At 43.3% G+C, this 19,047-nt stretch overlaps 1 protein-coding gene across 2 annotated transcripts in view; it reads right to left on the bottom strand.

Annotated features, from left to right (window-relative positions):
- Positions 1 to 19,047, bottom strand: part of PCSK6 (proprotein convertase subtilisin/kexin type 6) — a 338,484-nt gene that overhangs the window by 229,776 nt on the left and 89,661 nt on the right. For both annotated transcript variants that reach the window (XM_073618353.1, XM_073618354.1), the window contains exon 2: positions 7,849 to 7,953. In XM_073618353.1, coding sequence (XP_073474454.1) covers positions 7,849 to 7,953 — 105 coding nt within the window. The remainder of the gene's footprint in view (positions 1 to 7,848; positions 7,954 to 19,047) is intronic.

Raw genomic sequence — 19,047 nt, 5'->3', positions numbered from 1 at the left:
AGTATGCTATGCATACTAGCTCATTATGCCTTTGCCTTTTTTTTTTTTTTTTTTTTTTTTTTTTAAGAGGCTTTACTTCCTCTTTAAGACGATATTAATACAAAAGTAGGGATGGTCGAACTTAAGTTGGACTCGAACATTGGGTGTTCGTAGAACAAACGAACATATGGGGCACTTGCGGGAAGTTCGTCTGCTGCAATGTGCTCCATAATGCACTGTGAGATCAGTGCATTGAAGGCTCCTGATTGGCCAAAGCATGCACCTGACCTGTATGCTTTGGCCAATCACAGCACAATATGCTGTAAGAGCCATGATTGGCCAAAGCCAGGGTGCCTTTGGCCAATCATGGCGCATGCGCTAAGTCCAAGCCCCACACTATATGAGGCTGCTTACACGGCGGCTGTCTATATGAATGAAGAGAGATTAGGCAGGTTAGTTAGTGGATTGAGCGTGCAGTCAGTGTAGTGTATATAATCATACAGTGTAGAGTATATAGTGCAGTCGGTATAGTGTATATGACGCAGTGCAGAGTATATAGTGCAGTCAGTGTAGTGTGTATATGACGCAGTGCAGAGTATATAGTGCAGTCAGTGTAGTGTATATGACGCAGTGCAGAGTATAAAGTGCAGTCAGTGTAGTGTATATGACGCAGTGCAGAGTATATAGTGCAGTCAGTGTAGTGTATAGGACGCAGTGCAGAGTATATAGTGTAGTTAGTGTAGTGTATATGACGCAGTGCAGAGTATATAGTGCAGTCAGTGTAGTGTATATGACGCAGTGCAGAGTATATAGTGCAGTCAGTGTAGTGTATATGACGCAGTGCAGAGTATATAGTGCAGTCAGTGTAGTGTATATGACGCAGTGCAGAGTATATAGTGCAGTCAGTGTAGTGTATATGACGCAGTGCAGAGTATATAGTGCAGTCAGTGTAGTGTATATAACACAGTGCAGAGTATATAGTGCAGTCAGTGTAGTGTATATGACGCAGTGCAGAGTATATAGTGCAGTCAGTGTAGTGTATATGACGCAGGGCCCAAACTCACCGCCAAAATTTTAAAAAAATTGGCGTGGGGTCCCCCCAAAATTTATACCATACCCTTATCCAAGCAAGCAGCCTGGCAGGTCAGGAAAGGGGGGTGAGCGAGCGCCCCCCTCCTGAACCATACCAGGCCACTTGCCCTCAACATGGAGAGGGAGCTTTGATGGGGACAAGGGCCTCGCCCTGACAACCCTGGCCGATGGTTGTCGTGGTCTGTGGGTGGGGGGCTTATCCGGATCTAGGGGAATCTATTTAACAAGGGGGCTCCCAGATACTGCCCCCCCCATGTGAATGGGTATCAGGTACATCGTACCCCTACCCATTCAACAAAAGTCTCAAAAAATAAAAACCACAAGAGACAGTTTTTGACAAATCCTTTATTTTATTATTTTTTTTTATCTCTATTGCTGGGAGCCTGCAATACGTTACAGCCGCGATTAATTTAAAATTACATTTTTTCCATTAAAAAATGTCATTATTGCTGCAGCATTTTCTATACATCACACAGATGTGCTACTTTACAGGCATACTAAGGGGACCCCCAGACACAATATTTAAAGGAATATTTCAATTTTATTTTTTCACTTTAAGCATCATTAAAATCAATGCTCCTTTAAAAACTTTTTTTTTGCATTGATAGATGTCCCTTAGGGCAGGACCCAGGTCCCCATACAATTTTTATGGTAATAACTTGCAAATAAGCCTTTAAAATTAGGACTTTTTATTTTTCATGTCCCATAGACTTTAGTAGGGTTCGCATGTTCGTTAGAACATTTTCGAGGTGTTCTGGTGCAAACCGAAATCGGGGAGTATGCGGCCCATCCCTATACAAAAGACCTGAAAAGTTGGACTTGTACCAGAAAGGAACGATGACATAAAAATTGTATAAAAAAATATATATTTTATTTCAAACTATTATAAAAAATGAATAAAAACCATGTATACACAATATCCTGTGGCCAAATGAATGCAGCCTCAGAAGTCGCCTTGTTTACACATTATACTAAATAACATTGCAATGCTTTGTACCAGAATTGTGATTTAAAATGGGACAAATTTACAGCAAATTTACACTATATTTTTAAACAGTGCTCAACATAAAGAATATGTGTGTTTTTAGTTTTGTTGTAATTTTTGTCAAAAGGATTGCGAAAAATAAAAATCATTATTGCAATATTATGAAGAGAAAACCTTGCTTGTCCTTAAAAAAAAAAAAAAAAAAAAAAAAATCAATATATGCATTAGCTTGTTATCTTTAGTATTGACAATGTTTATCGCCGAATAAACACGTCCATAGCAGAAATGTAAAAATTGTTCTGCTCCATACGGGGTGAACAGGTGTGAGAGGCGAAGGGGGTAAACCTTCTGGGGAAATAAAAATCAAATTCTATCCATACGAGCCATTAAAAAGTATAGAAGAACATTAACTAGTAGAGCATTAAAAAGCATTTTCCGGGAGGAGGGAAAAAAAAAAAAAGAAAAGTGAACTGGACAGCCGAGGGAATTTACAGCAAAGGCAACAGTTCCTCTGTTCAGAGATAAGTATAGTCTCATCCTAAAGAGCCCGTGGTTACAAAACATCAAGGGTGGCTAATGGGATGACATTTTGTTTAATGTGCATTACCCTTGCCGGTGGAGATTTCCCGCAAACACGGAATCCACATAGACAAGAACAATACGGCAACTTAAAAGCAAGAGAGAGTGCGATGAGATGGGGAGGGGGGGGGGGGGGTAGAAATGTCACCGGGCTCCATAACAAAAAGTGCTATTACAAGTCTGGAGAGACGCGGAGCGCGCTAAATAACCGCACACAATTCTGCAAACACATCCCAACTCGCACTTTCATCTCAGACATTAACCGCTGTACTTCTAGGAGGAAACCGACATTGATGCCACTAGAGGTTCTTCTAGCACTCAAGGCAAGAGACTAGAGTACGATATCTTCTAGAGGGGGGGGGGGGTTCGTTACAGAGTCCATAATGTACATGTCCTGATTTGTATTTCTGTGCAGCAAGTCATGGTAGCACAAATCCTTTAAAGTGGAGTTCCGGTGAAAAAAAAATTTTTTTTTTTGATTCTAGCATTATTGCTAAAGAAATTAAAAAAAAAAAAAAAAAAACAGTATACAATGATCATGATCGATTGTTCAAAAATATAAATTCCTTACTGTAAAATTTTTTGCCTCCGTTTGTGGCCATTTCCATCATGACTGTGGGCATGTGAAGCCCGATCAAGATCGCTTCTTGGAATAACTTTGGAGAGGTGCATGCTGGGTAAACCAGCATGCACCTCACGATCTCGCGCATGCACGATTCACCAGCCATAGCGCCGATTGTTTCTAAAGTCGCCATAACAACGGGCGGTGATGGAGGAAGGTCCCACCCCCGTTGTTGTGGCATCACCACAGTACTGCCCACAGACCACTAGGAAATGATGACATTTCCCAGGAGCACAGGCGAGGGAGGAAGTCACGAGGAGCTCCGCGGACCAGGAAGTAGCAGATTACGAGGACTACATAGCAACAGGTTGATTCGGGTAAAAAAATTCCTCCAAATGTTTGTTTACAAGTTAAAAGGGAAAAAAAAAATTTAAGGGTGGAACTCCGCTTTAAGGGACTGCTGACTGTCACAGGTTGCAAACAATCACTCTTTCTGGCTCAGTAAACAGTCTAGGGCAAGGGGTCATGCTTGTAACCGTCAGCCTTGCAATCTGTGGCGGCCCATCCATAGAGGGCACACAGGCGCCGCCTCCCCTATCTACATATAAGTGGTGCCGGACCATGGATTCCAATGCGGTGGGGTGTTTTTTTTTTTTAAACACCTGAATAGAACCGGAGGCTCTAATAGGCTTCATATAAGGGTCATCTCGGAGCCCAGAGCATTGCGCTCCGAGCCCACCCAGTTGTGTGACAAGTGAATTCATTTTTCGCTATTATCACACTGAAGTTCCTCCCCGCCAATCAGGAGGCAGGTCTGTGAGACCTGTTTCCCGATTGGCAAAAGCTCCAGGCCATCCTATTGGATGCCTTGCGCTTTTGCGGAAGCGGGGAGACACGGCGGAGCAAGCTGGAGGAGCTGACATCGGAGCCGCCACGGCTCGCACTCCAGGAGGGGAGACCACAGCCCCGCCACACGAGCGACCGGGGTTCTGTTTCATTGCCGCGCCACCGGGGGGGGGGGGGGGGTTGGTTTGATTGCTGCCCCCCAAAAAAAACCCAGCACCCTCCACTGCTTGCAATGAAAAGGAAATTATATTTTTTCGGGGGGGCATTATGTACACAAGTTTGTGCGCACACCTCCAGGTGGCCATATTGCATTTCACAGAAAATTACAGCGGCTGCAGATTGCAAAGGAAAGGTCAATTCTAATTACATTCAATTACAATAGGACTTGAGTCGAAATTGTATACGCTATATGGTTTTTTTTTTATTATTTGCCATTTTTTTTTCCCCCATGAAAATGGAGTTACCCTTTAACTTTAGTACTGGCATGATTTTTTTTTTCAACCTCTGGACAAAACACAAAGATAATTCTCATACCAATATGGGAGGGAAAAATAAATGGAGATAGGATATTCCACCAAGTTGAATGAATCCTCTCGTATTCCTGGATTCTGAGTTTTCAAGCAACCTCTGAAGTAGTGTCCACTTTTGAAGTCACTGTGCCTAGGATCACCTCTTCATGAATACAGATCCTGGCCTACAACTGTAAGCTCCTTATGACCTTTGTGTAGTAACAATTAAGTACTTTGCTCCAACTCGTAACCCTGTACATCCTACAAAAACAAGAATAGCCAAGACTGGAAGTCACCGCTTATTCCACATGGCGCAGCACAAACCCAGAAATGACATCCAGGACTAAAAGAAGTGGCATCATTACCAACATCTAGATAGGACATCAGGTGACATAACTCAGCTTTACAGATCGCAAAATCTGCTGGATCTCCACCAGAAACTGTTTTAGGACAGTACTCCTGTGTTGAAAAAGCAAGAAAGAAGCAAGAAAACATCAAAGCACATAAGGGGCAATAGTAGAAAACTTGCACGGTACAAGTTTCGGTTTTTGGGTGGTGCGTTCCTGTTGGAGTATAGTGGAAATTTTGCATTGACTAGACCTGCACATACAGTACTGTGCAAGAGTTTTAGGCAGGTGTGAAGAAATGCTGAAAAGTAAGAACATTTTTACAAAATATACATTTTAATGGTTTAAATCAATATACAAAGTGAAAACGTGAACAGAAAAGAAAAAAAAAAGAAAAAAAAAAAATCAATATTTGGTGACACTTTTTGCTTCAAACCAGCATCAGTTCTTACACTTGCACAAAGTCAGGCATTTTGTAGGCAGGTGTATGATTAACCAATTATACCAAGCAGGTGCTAATGATCATCAATTTCATATGTAGGTATGTATGTCATTAAAGCGGAGTGCCACCCAAGAGTAGAACTTGCGCTTATCCGATTCCTCCTCCCCCCTCCGGTGCCACATTTGGCACCTTTCGGGGGGGGGGGGTTGACAGGTACCCTTCCCCACTTCCGGGAGACAGTATTTGTAGCTGCTGACTTATTTTTTTTTGCCCGGGTAGAACACCGCTTTAAAGTGGAAGTAAACCCTCCTCTCATTTTCCGACAAGGAAGCTGCCATCTTGGCCTCTGTTTAATCTTCAACTGCCATGATGCTGCACGTGATCAGTTAGGACAGCTGATGCAGCAGATGAAAGCCATTGGATTGTTTGACAGTTTGAGAGCACAACCAATGTGAAAGTTCACAATCCCGAAACATGACGGGAACTTAAAGTGGAGTTCCACCCACTTTTACAACTCTTCAGCATCCCTCACTAAACTGTGCACTGTAAACGAATTGGATATTTAAAAAAAAAAATTCTCAGCACCTACTGTTTATCTGCTGTATTCATTTTTCACTTCCTCCTACCTGGCCGCAGCCCATCGCATCATTTCCTGTTTGCAATGCCTTCTGGGAGGGGCGGCAACTTCCTCTGACACCGCCGTTGCTATGGAAACCTGACCTGAAACCTATTACACTGCTTGTGCTGCACTGAGCATGTGCAGGAACTGCAAGGATGAGATCCAGGAAGAAATACAGTCTGGCTTCAGATGCCCACACTTAAGATGGCCACGGCCTGCTGTAAGTTTATAAAATAACAAACTACTGCTATAAACTAACAAAACAGACCTTAGTTTACAGACTAACTTTACTAGAATACATTGAGCTTGTGTATTATAGGGGTATTTTTATTTAAAAAGTATAATTTCGGCCGGAACACTTCTGTAACTGTTTTTTGAAACCCTTAAATCGATGGGTTAACTTCCTCTTTAACTGAAACAGCTGCGTAGGAGGCTTAAAACTGGGTGAGGAACAGCCAAACTCTGCTACTAAGGTGAGGTTGTGGAAGACAGTTTCATGTCACAGGTCATACATCATGGCAAGACTGAGCACAGCAACAAGACACAAGGTAGTTATACTTCGTCAGCAAGGTCTCTCCCAGGCAAAGATTTCAAAGCAGACTGAGGTTTCAAGATGTGCTGTTCAAGCTCTTTTTGAAGAAGCACAAAGAAACGGGAAACGTTAAGGACTGTAGACGCAGTGGTCAGCCAAAGAACATTGCTGCAGCAGATGAAAGACATCACGCTTACTTCCATTCCACCACGGAAGATATCCAGTAGTGCCAACAGCACAGAACTGGTGGAAACCAGTGGGACCCAGGTACACCCATCTACTGCCTGGAGAAGTCTGGGTAGAAGTGGTCTTCATGATAGAATTGCGATCAAAAAAGCCACACCTCCGAAATATTTGGCTGTAGCAGGAGGCAGTTTATTGGTGAAGGGTTGGAGAGCGGTACAATAATCAGCGTCTGTAGGCAACTATGAAGCATGGTGGAGGTTCCTTGCAAGTTTGGGGTTGCATTTCTGCAAAAGGAGTTGGAGATTTGGTCAGGATGGTGTCCAATGGTGTCCTCAATGCTGAGAAATACAGGCAGATACTTATCCATCATATCATACTATCAGGGAGGCATGTAATTGAATCCAAATCTATTCTGCAGCAGAACAACCCCAAACATACAGCCGATGTCATTAAGAACTATATCTTCAATGTAAAGAAAAAGGTGTCCTCAAAGTAATGGTTTAGCCCCCTCAGAGCCCTGATCTCAATGTGATCAAGTCTGTCCGGGATGACATGAAGACAGAAGGATTTGAGGCAGCCGACATCCAAAGAAGATCTGTGCTTAGTTCCCCAAGATGTTTGGAACAACCTACCTGCCGAGCTCCTTTAAAAAAAAATGTGTGCAAGTCCATCTAGAAGAATTGATGCTGGTTTGAATGTAAAGAAGGGGGTCACACCAAATATTGATTTAATTTGGATATCTTTTTCTTCATTTACTTTCCATTTTATTTGATAAAAATCTATTAGCACTTTTATTTCTGAAAGCATTCTTCATTTACAGCATTTTTCCACACCTGCTTAAAACTTTTGCACAGTAGTGTAATTCCCCCATTTTTTTTTTTATCAGGGTGCCAAGTCGCAAGACTGACAAGAATAAATACATAATTCTTAGATTAGCTAGAGGATAAATGTGACATGATGTATGTAATAATAATACAGATGATTCACCAACCTAGTTCTAACAGGATGATTATTAATAACTGTAGAAAGTACACCAAAATCTGGCATCAAAAAAATTATACCTAATGGTCATCGGCTACATCCTTATTTGCTACATTTTCCCATCATTCCACTTTTCAGAAAAATAGACCATTTATGAAGTTGCTCCACGTGGCCAAAAATGAAACTTACATTTGGGTCCATCTGCAAAAAGCTGTGCGTCCCACGGCTGCTGTAGGTGGACCGTTTAATGGTTTTGCTGTGATAAAAGTGGTAATAATCTTCAAGACTTCCAATCTGCAAGATAAAAAAAAATAAAATAATTTTACATGAAGAAAGCATAACATAAGAATGAAGCAAATCGACCAAATTACTCATATGCATGGAGGATGCGCCAACGTTTAATTTTTAACAGACAAAAAAAAAGGTTACACAAGCTGTAATATTGGAGAAATAGAATAGAGAACCTCATCCCAACCTGCCCCTATACCACCCCAACCAGCCACTATACCACCCCAACCAGCCACTGTACCATCCCAACCAGCCACTGTACCATCCCAACCAGCCACTTACCACCACAACCTGCCCCTGTACCACCCCAACCTGCCCCTGTACCATCCCAACCTGCCCCTGTACCATCCCAACCTGCCCCTATACCATCCCAACCAGCCCCTATACCACCCCAACCAGCCCCTATACCACCCCAACCAGCCACTGTACCATCCCAACCAGCCACTGTACCACCCCAACCAGCCACTGTACCACCCCAACCAGCCACTGTACCACCCCAACCAGCCACTGTACCACCCCAACCAGCCCCTGTACCACCCCAACCAGCCCCTGTACCACCCCAACCTGCCCCTGTACCACCCCAACCTGCCCCTGTACCACCTCAACCTGCCCCTGTACCATCCCAACCTGCCACTGTACCACCCCAACCAGCCACTGTACCACCCCAACCAGCCACTGTACCACCCCAACCAGCCACTGTACCACCCCAACCAGCCACTGTACCACCACAACCAGCCCCTGTACCACCCCAAGCTGCCCCTGTACCACCCCAAGCTGCCCCTGTACCACCCCAAGCTGTCCCTGTACCACCCCAAGCTGCCCCTGTACCACCCCAAGCTGCCCCTGTACCACCTTAACATGTCCTATACCACCCCAGCCTGCCCTATAGCACCCCAGCCTGCCCTATAGCACCCTGCCCTATAGCACCCCAGCCTGCCCTATAGCACCCCAGCCTGCCCTATACCAACCCTATACTATCCTAACCTGCCATTATAGCACTCTATACTATAATTAACAGGGGCCATTGGGGTGTGCCCGTAACCGTGCACTGCCTGCAAGGTGCTGGGAAGCATAGACCGGGGGGGACAGACACTGTTTTATCGCACCAGGTGACACCAACCTTAGTGACACCACTGGTTATAAAGGGCACTGAACATAGCTGAAATCCCACATGGGCTAGATCTGCACCATGGATTTCACTGGGGGCAAGCACAGGGGTACACTAAGGGGATGGCTGGAAGAGGAAATTAGGTACACGTGGGTAAGAAAACTCTAGCTATGTTCTTAGCATTTTTAACATATATAAAATGTAATAGACAACATGTTCTATTATAAAATGCTACCAAATATTTATATTAAATATTTTTTTTTACATCATTTGTTGTAAAGATTGTTGTTCTCTAATCCACCTTAACCTCCTTAGCGGTATTCCCGAGTGTGGCTCGGGGTGAATTTTCAGTACCGAAAGCGGTAACCCCGAGCCACACTTGGGATCGCATTGCAGGATCCAGGCAAAGATACTTACCTTGTCCTCAGGATCCTGCGATGTCCCACCACTGTGTGTGAGAGCCGTGTCCTCCGCCGGATCTATCACAGTGCCGGGCTCCGTTCCCTGCAAGCGCTGCGACGCAGGGGGACGGAGAACAGGGCCAAATTCAAAAAGTTAAAAACACACAAGACACATATGGTACACTGTAATCTTACAGATTACATTACTGTATCAAATTATTTCACCTCCCTATTGTCCCCAGTGGTTTGTCCAGTGCCCTGCGTGCAGTTTTATATTATATATACTGTTCTTTCTGCCTGGAAACTGGAGCTTGTCCATAGCAAAAAAGTGTCCCTTTACATCAAAAGCGGTTTTAGACCAGCTAGAAAACAGCGATAATAAATTAGAATCACTTGCAGAATTGAGCGATAGTGATTTGTAGGGAAATTCGTCAAACACTGAAAGTAATGACAGCGATAATTCTGCAATTGAGCAAATTTCAGTGTTTTTGATTTGATTACATTATTGAATAATTTTTATTATTGTTATAATTATAGTTATTATAATTTATGGTTTCGTGTTTCAAACTTTATCATACCCGGGCTGTCTACTAGACTCTGGTTTCGACAGATTTAGTTGTGTTATTCCTAAGAATTACAGGCCTACAATATAAAATGCCAAATTTCCATGCAAAACATTCTACCACTTTGAGCATCAAAAATCTGATAATCATACCGCCAGGGAGGTTAAAGAAGTATAGCCAAAGCTTTTCTGGCCATACTTGTATGGATCACCGGAGTGCAGTTCGTTCAGCATTCCTGTGACCCGTTTTTAGCCAACAGTGGGTTAAAGTCAGTTGACGTCACAGAGCTGGTCCAGGCTCGGGAAAGAACCCAATCATATGGTCAGGATCCGCCCAGAAACCTGGACCGGCACCTGGGCCAGCCTCGCAACAATACGCCCAGAGCCTAAGCAAGCCCCTCCCGCTTCCTCCACAGAGCAGAGAGCTGCTGACTGACAGCAAAAGCTCTCTGCTCAGATCGGAGTGGAAGACCTGAGCAATCAGTGGTGTTTGATCGCTCAGTTCTCACTGTAGAGTCGGCAGGGGGATCGATGTTGCATCCCCCTAGGTGAGTTTTTTTTTTTTTAATCTGTAACTTCTCTTTTAAGGAGTGGAGTTCCCTGCAAAATGTGTAGGGGAAACTAGGATTCCTATAACAGTTCTAACAAGATCAAAAAACTGATACAAACTGAGGCTGACAGTCTTGATCAGTTTATCAAAGAATGCTACTATTGTTGTGAAATCTCTTTTTATATCATACGTTGTACAGATTGTTGTTCTCCCATCCACCTGAAGTGAGATTCCCCGCAAAACGCGTAGAGAAAACCAGGGTTCTTATAACAGGCCTAACAAGATCAAAAGACTGATGTAAATTGAGGCAGACAGTCTTGTTACGTTATCAGAGTGCTACTAAAAATTGTTAAATCTCTTTTTATACCATTGATTTGCACAGATTGTTCTTCCATCCTCCTGACTTTGAAACACGTAGAGGAAACCAGGATCCCTATAACCTTCCTAACAAGATCAAGAAACTGATGTAAATTAAGGCCGACAGTCTTGTTATGTCTACCAAAGAATGTTACTAAATATTGTTGTTAAATCTCTTTTTATATATCATACATTGTACCAGTGGCGGCTGGTGGTATATTTTTTTGGGGGGGAGCGGCAATCTGTCCGCCACAAATGCGCCCCCCTCGGCAGTTGATCAGTCCCAGCACTTACCCAATCTAGGTCGCGGGCTTCCTCTGGGTGGCGGATAGCGGCTTCACCCTGCGTCTCCTCCTTCCTCGGCTTCACAGAAGCGTGGCTTCCCCTTCCTCCCTCCTCCTCGGCCAATAGGATCGCTTCTCCTCTTGGCCAATTGGATCTCAGGACCCGCTTCCTCAGCCAGGAGGAGAACCAGGAAGACAATAGCGAATATTAATTTGCTAATGTCACACAACTGGGTGGGCTCAGGGCGCAGAGCTCTTGGCCCCAAGCACACCCTTTTTTTTAAACCAATTAGAGCATCCGGCTCTAATCACAAGCTTTTAAACAAAATAAAGAAAAACCCCATTGGAGTACATGCGCCAGGTGCCCTGTATGTAGATTAGGGGACGGGCGCATGAATTAGGCCAGCGACTGTTGCTGCGTTGTACAGATTGTTCTTCTCACATTCACCTGAAGTGGGGTTCCCTGCAAAACGCAAAGGGGAAACCAGGATTCCTATAATAACCCTAACAAGATCAAAAGACTTATGTAAATTGAGGCTGAGTCTTTCTGTTATTATAGAATGCTACTAAATATTGTTAAATCTCTTTATATACCATAAGTTTGTACAGATTATTCTCCCAACCTTCTGACAAAATGCGTAGAGAAAACCAGGATCCCTGTACCAGTTCTAACAAGATCAAAAGACTGATGTAAATTGAGGCGGACTATCTTACTTTAGTACAATGGTGCTGCAAGACACTGTATACAGCACTGGTCCCCAAACTATGGCCCTTTGCTTGCCTTTATCCAGCCCTTGGGGTGCTATTCCCCCCACTGACAAGACACTATTCTGCCAATTACGCCAAAAATAGGGCATCATTTCTCCCACTGTTTTGCATTTAATATATGATTTTGTTTAATCAGACAAAACTGTACAAGACAAATCTGTTTAGTAGCTGGTCTTAGAAACACAAATCAGGTTACTTTTGAGTGTTTGAGCGGCCTTCTCAAACAAATGCCATTGGATACAATGGGACCAATGCACTATTGTTGTATTTCAGTTGACAGATGTCTTTATTGTCTCTGTAACCACAGTAAACAAGTTTGTAACCGTTGTCGACAAAAGCCTGACAACCTGAAACTTCCCAAATACGATCCAACAGCAGAGACTGATAGAGAGGACTCCATAATGCCTTAAAACCAAAGGATGGTAGGTCTGCATCAAAGTAAGAAATGGCTACACCTCACATAAGTTCCAAATGTAATTTATTGGAGTATCTAAAGTGACACTATCAGTGGTCTAGGTAAGAAAGGTCTGTACCAGCCAGAACCTAAAGATGCTTTTGCCTGATCTCCAGCAACTGCTTATAGATTAAGCCTGAGTCCTCGTTGTCTACAGAGTTCAAGAACACACAGTAACCGGAGTTGAGCAACTTTCATAAGAGTGGAAGTAAACTCAAAAGGCATAATTTGTACCTATAGGTAAGCCTATAAAAAAGGCTTACCTATAGGTACTGTAAATATTTACTAAACGGCCACCCGTGCCGTTCCTTTAGAAACCTGTGCCGTGAATGATGCCAGTACCACAGCCGGAGTTCGCGGACCCGGAAGGAAGACGGGTGAAGATGGACACTGCCCTCCAGCAATTACATTGCATCGCTGGAGGGCTTTGTTTTCAGGTAAGTTTCATATAATGTGCTAGTATGTGATGCATACTAGCACATTATGCCTTTACCTTGCAGGTTCAGGGAAAAAAAAAAAAAAAAAAAAAAACACTCAGTGGTTTACAACTGCTTTAAGCGTATTTATACTGACCATACAAGACCATAGTTTCTGCTTATTTGCTAGAAATCTTGCTTGTTATCATTGTCAGTCTTGTATTGTAGTCCTAATATTGTGATAGTTTTGTGTTGAAAGCATTTTTGTTCAGTAAAAGCACATTCATACACTGCTGAGGTCTGAGCTTCCTTGCTTATACCACAAAGTAACCTTACAAGATAGACACAAGTAAAACACCCATTGACACTGACAAACGATGAGGCACTTATTCCTCCACTTAATATCAAATATGAGGTTTACTTCCACTGATGCCAGGAAAATTTCCACTCTCACTAGCCAGTCCGGCTCCCCTAAAGTCTGAAGGACAAAAAACGGCCCTTTGTTTAGAAAGTTTGTAGACCCCAGGTACAGTGAGGAAAAAAAGTATTTGATCCCCCTGCTGATTTTGTACGTTTGCCCACTGACAAAGAAACGATCAGTCTAATTTTAATGGTAGTTTTATTTTAACAGTGAGAGACAGAACAAAAAAAATATCCAGAAAAATGCATTTCAAAAAAGTTTGCATTTTAATGAGTGAAATAAGTATTTGATCCCCTATCCACAAGATTTCTGGCTCCCAGGTGTCTTCTATATAGGTAACGAGCTGAGATTAGGAGCACACTTAAAGGGAGTGCTCTTAATCTCAGCTTGTTACCTGTACAAAATAAACCTGTCCACAGAAACAATCAGATTCCAATCTCTCCACCATGGCCAAGACCAAAGAGCTGTCCAAAGATGTCAGGGACAAGATTGTAGATCTACAGAAGGCTGAAATGTGCTACAAGACCATCGCCAAGCAGCTTAGTGAGAGGGTGACAACAGTTGGGGCGATTTGCAAATTGAAGAAAAACAAAATAACTGTCAATCTCCCTCGGTCTGGGGCTCCATGCAAGATCTCACCTCGTGGAGTTTCAATGATCATGAGAATGGTGAGGAATCAGCCCAGAACTACACAGGAGAATCTGGTCAATTATCTCAAGGCAGCTGGGACCATAGTCACCAAGATAACAATTGGTAACACACTACACAGTGAAGGACTGAAATTCTGCAGCGCCCGTAAGGTCCCCCTGCTCAAGAAAGCACATGTACAGGTCCATCTGAAGTTTGCCAATGAACATCTGAATGATTCAGAGAGCAAAAGTGTTGTAGTCAGAAGAGACCAAAATCAAGCTCTTTTGCATCAACTCAACGTGTTTGGAGGAGGAGTAATGCTGCCTATGACCCCAAGAACACCATCCCTACCGTCAAACATGGAGGTGGAAACATTATGCGTTGGGGGTGTTTTTCTGCTAAGGGGACAGGACAACTTCACTGCATCAAAGTTATGATGTACGGGGCCATGTCCTGAAAAATCTTGGGTGAGAACCACCTTCCCTCAGCCAGGACATCTAAAATGGGTCATGGGTGGGTCTAGCATGACAATTACACAAAACACAAGACAACAAAAGAGTGGCTCAAGAAGAAGCACATTAAGGTCCTGGAATGGCCTAGCCAGTCTCCAAGCCTTATTCCCATAGAAAATATGTGGAGGGAGCTGAAGGTTCAAGTTGCCAAACGTTAGCCTCGAAATCTTAATGACTTGGAGAGGATCTGCAAAGAGGAGTAGGCCAAAATCCCTCCTGAGATGTGTGCAAACCTGGTGGCCAACTACAAGAAATGTCTGACCTCTGTGTTTGCCACGAGAGTTTTTGCCACCAAGTACTAAGTCATGTTTTGTGAAGGGGTCAAATACTTATTTCACTCATTAACCACGTCAATACAGGGCACTTATACACCTTCCTGCCCAGACCAATTTTTAGCTTTCAGCGCTGACGCACTTTGAATGACAACTGCGCAGTCGTGCTACACTGTACCCAAACTAAATTTTTATCATTTTGTTCCCAATAATAAAGCTTTCTTTTCTTTTGGTGGTATTTGATCACCTCTGCAATTTTTATTTTCCGCTAAAGAAATAAAAAAAAAAAAAAGACCGTAAACTTAAAAAAAAAAAATGTTTTTTGTTTCTGTTATTACAAAACTTTGTAAATACGTTTTCTCCTTCACTTATGGGGCTGCACTGACGGGCACTGATAAGGCGGCAGCGATTAGGTGGCACTAATATGCGTCACTCATGGGTACACATAGGTGGCATGGATGGGCACTGAAAGGTGGCATGGATGGGCACTGAAAGGCGGCACGGATGGGCACTGAAAGGCGGCACGGATGGGCACTGAAAGATGCCAGTGCCAAACCATAATGCCTGCCAATCAGTGATGCTCATTGTGGGCACTGATTGGCATCCATTGTGGGCACTGATTGGCATCCCTGGTGGTCTAGGGTGGCATACTTGGTGGTGACATCCCTGGTGGTCCAGTGTGGGCATATGTGGGGGGGCTGTGCTGATAATCAGCACAGACGACCCCCCCCCGTCAGAAGAGCAGCAAATCGGCTATCCTCTACTCCCGTCTGACAGACGCGAATGAGGAAAAGTCGATCAACGGCTCTTCCTGTTTACACTGTGATCAGCCATGATTGGACACGGCTGATCACATAGTAGAGTCTCCGTCAGACTCTTTACCTAGATCGGTGTTGTGATGTGACGATCCCCGGGGGCGCACATCGGCTTGATATTCTGGCTATGTCATATGACGTCCGGTCAGGAAATCGAAACCCCTTTGCCGCCGTCATTTTGCTATATGGCGGGCGCCAAGTGGTTAAAATGCAAATCAATGTATACATTTTTTTAAATGCTTTTTTTCAGGATATTTTTTGTTATTCTGTCTCTCACGGTTGTAATAAGCCTACCATTAAAATTATAGACTGATCATTTGTCAGTGAGCAAACGTACAAAATCAGCAGGGGATCAGATACTTTTTACCCTCACTGCATATAGGGATCCACAACAAATGTAGGGACAGAAACCTATTGGAATATTTTTATGTATGGATTTAATGTGAAGTCTATTCAAATAATATTTGTAACTTTTTGATATTTTGTCTAGTCCTTGGTTACATCAACAGTCCAAAGAAAATAAAAAAATTGATATCCACGAGCAAAAAAAAAAGTTTATCATGCATCAAGTTTGGTAATCTCCCTGTTATCTGTGATTCCAACAAGAGATCCACTAGCAGGATGTTCCAGTAGGACACCAAGCAGAACCCAGTAGTGTCTAAAACAGAGAATCTGCACTGAGGTATTTGCCAACACCCAAATAAAGCTGCTACCTTGCAAATGTGATACCAACAGCCAATACACAAACTCTAATGCCCCGTACACACGGCCGGACTTTGTTCGGACATTCCGACAAGAAAATCCTAGGATTTTTTCCGACGGATGTCGGCTCAAACTTGTCTTGCATACACACGGTCACACAAAGTTGTCGGAAAATCCGATCGTTTTAAACGCGGTGACGTAAAACACGTACGTCGGGACTATAAACGGGGCAGTGGCCAATAGCTTTCATCTCTATTTATTCTGAGCATGCGTGCCACTTTGTCCGTCGGATTTGTGTACACACGATCGGAATTTTCGACAATGGATTTTGTTGTCGGAAAATTTTATCTCCTGCTCTCCAACTTTGTGTGTCGGAAAATCCGATGGAAAATGTCCGATGGAGCCCACACACGGTCGGAATTTCCGACAACACGCTCCGATCGGACATTTTCCATCGGAAAATCCGACCGTGTGTACGGGGCATAAGAGGTAGCATTAAATTCCCAAATACAAATCCACGTTTACATTAAATCCTATATACAGTGGATATAAAAAGTCTACACACCCCTGTTAAAACATCAGGTTTCTGTGATGTAAAAAAAATGAGACAAAGATAAATTTCAGAACTTTTTCCACCTTTAATGTGACCTATAAACTGTACAACTCAGTTGAAAAACAAACTGAAATCTTTTAAGGGGGGGGGGGGGGGGGGGGGGGAGTAAAAATAAAAAGAAGAGTGGGGAAATATTGGCAAGTCAAGATGTGGCAATATTTGCCCACTCTTTGAAAAAACACTCCAAATCTGTCAGATTGCAGGGGCTCCTGTGCACAGCCCTCTTCAGATCACACCACAGATTTTCAAATCGGATTCAGGTCTGGGCTCTGGCTGAGACATTCCAAAACTTTAATCTTCTTCTGGTGAAGCCATTCCTTTGTTGATTTGGATGTATGCTTTGGGTCGTTGTCATGCTGAAAGATGAAGTTCCTCTTCATGTTCAGCTTTCTAACAGAAGCCTGAAGGTTTTGTGCCAATATTGACTGGTATTTGGAACAGTTTACAATTCCCTCTACCTTGACTAAGGCCCCTGTTCCAGCTGAAGAAAAACAGCCCCAAAGCATGATGCTGCCACCACCATGCTTCACGGCGGGTATGGTGTTCTTTTGGTGATGTGCAGTGTTGTTTTTCCGCCAAACATATCTTTTGGAATTATGGCCAAAAAGTTCAACCTTGGTTTCATCAGACCATAACACATTTTCCCACACGCTTTTGGGAGAATTCAGATGTGTTTTTGCAAAATTTAGCCGGGCTTGGATGTTTTTCTTGGTAAGAAAAGGCCATCTTGCCACTCTTACCCCATAGCCCAGACATATGAAGAAAATGGCGATTGTTGTCACATGTACCACACAGCCTGTACTTGCCAGATATTCCGGCAGCTCCTTCAAATGTTGCTGTAGGCTTCTTGGCAGCCTCCCTGACCAGTTTTCTTCTCGTCTTTTCATCAATTTTGGAGGGACGTCCAGTTCTTGGTAATGTCACTGTTGTGCCATATTTTCTCCACTTGATGATGACCGTCTTCACTGTGTTCCATGGTATATCTAATGCCTTGGAAATTCTTTTGTACCCTTCTCCTGACTGATACCTTTTAACAATGAGATCCCTCTGATGCTTTGGAAGCTCTCTGGTTAACTAAAGGCACTTTAAATGATGGCAGGTGTGCACCGACTCCTATTTAACATGAGTTTGAATGCGATTGCTTAATTCTGAACACAACTACATCCCCAGTTATAAGAGGGCGTGCACACTTAAGCAACCACATTATTTAAGTTTTTTATTTTTACTCGCCCCCCTGTTTTTCAATTGAGTTGTACAGTTTATAGGTCACATTAAAAGGTGGAAAAAGTTCTGAAATTACTTGTCTCATTGTTTCCCATCACAGAAACCTGACATTTTAACAGGGGTGTGTAGACTTTTTATATCCACTGTCTATATCAACAAAAAACACAATATATGAAAAGCACAATAATATGAAAAAATTATAGTGCAAAATAATAATCTGTGTAAGAAATAGTACTTCCAAGTGCAAACTTATAAATCAAAAGTCCAGTGAAAGTCAGTGAAAATAGTAACTTGTGTGTAACAGATCTGCTGCTAACAGTGTCCCCACTCTCCTCCTTCCTGCCAGAAAAGATGTGTATCCACCACGTGTCACCATTAAAGGAGACCCTTACCAGATGGGCCAATGGACCATTAAGTTATAAATGGTCGAATAGCGCTCACACTCCACATCATAGGGACTCTGGTTCAAAATCTGCTCTCTATCCAGATGTCTTCACTGCCGTTAGATGTGCACAATAAGGAAACAAAATTGGTATACTTCCATGTTGAAGTATGTAAAAACTTGCACAAAACCAATTATAAAACACATTACAATATGCAAAAGCACTGGTAAAATCCTCAAAAGTAAACTGAGGCAATCGCGCATATAAATGAGCAATATTGCTAATAAAATTTCCAGTGTAGCAGGCTGAACCAGCCGCGGTGGGCTCCTGGCTCCAGTTGTGCGCGAGGACGTCACGTCATAGCCACTCCCTACGCGTTTCGTTGGAAAAGATCGTCATTGGCCCTGTCGCATCACCCCCACATCACTCCCCCCTATAGCAGTGCTCTCTGGTCTTTACATCAATCCCCCCACAGTAGGGCTCTCTGCCCCTTTATTCACCCCCCAGTAGTCCTTTCTGCCCCCCTTTACATCCCCCCCACACACAATATGAGTCAAGATGGGACAGTAACTCGGTCCAGATCTGGACCGCGGTCCGCCATTTAGTGACGCCTGCCATAGACAGAGCC

The sequence above is a fragment of the Aquarana catesbeiana genome, linkage group LG03, assembly GCF_042186555.1.
Source record: "Aquarana catesbeiana isolate 2022-GZ linkage group LG03, ASM4218655v1, whole genome shotgun sequence".
Classification (NCBI taxonomy): Eukaryota; Metazoa; Chordata; class Amphibia; order Anura; family Ranidae; genus Aquarana; species Aquarana catesbeiana.
This window is presented reverse-complemented; position numbering and strand designations above follow the sequence as displayed.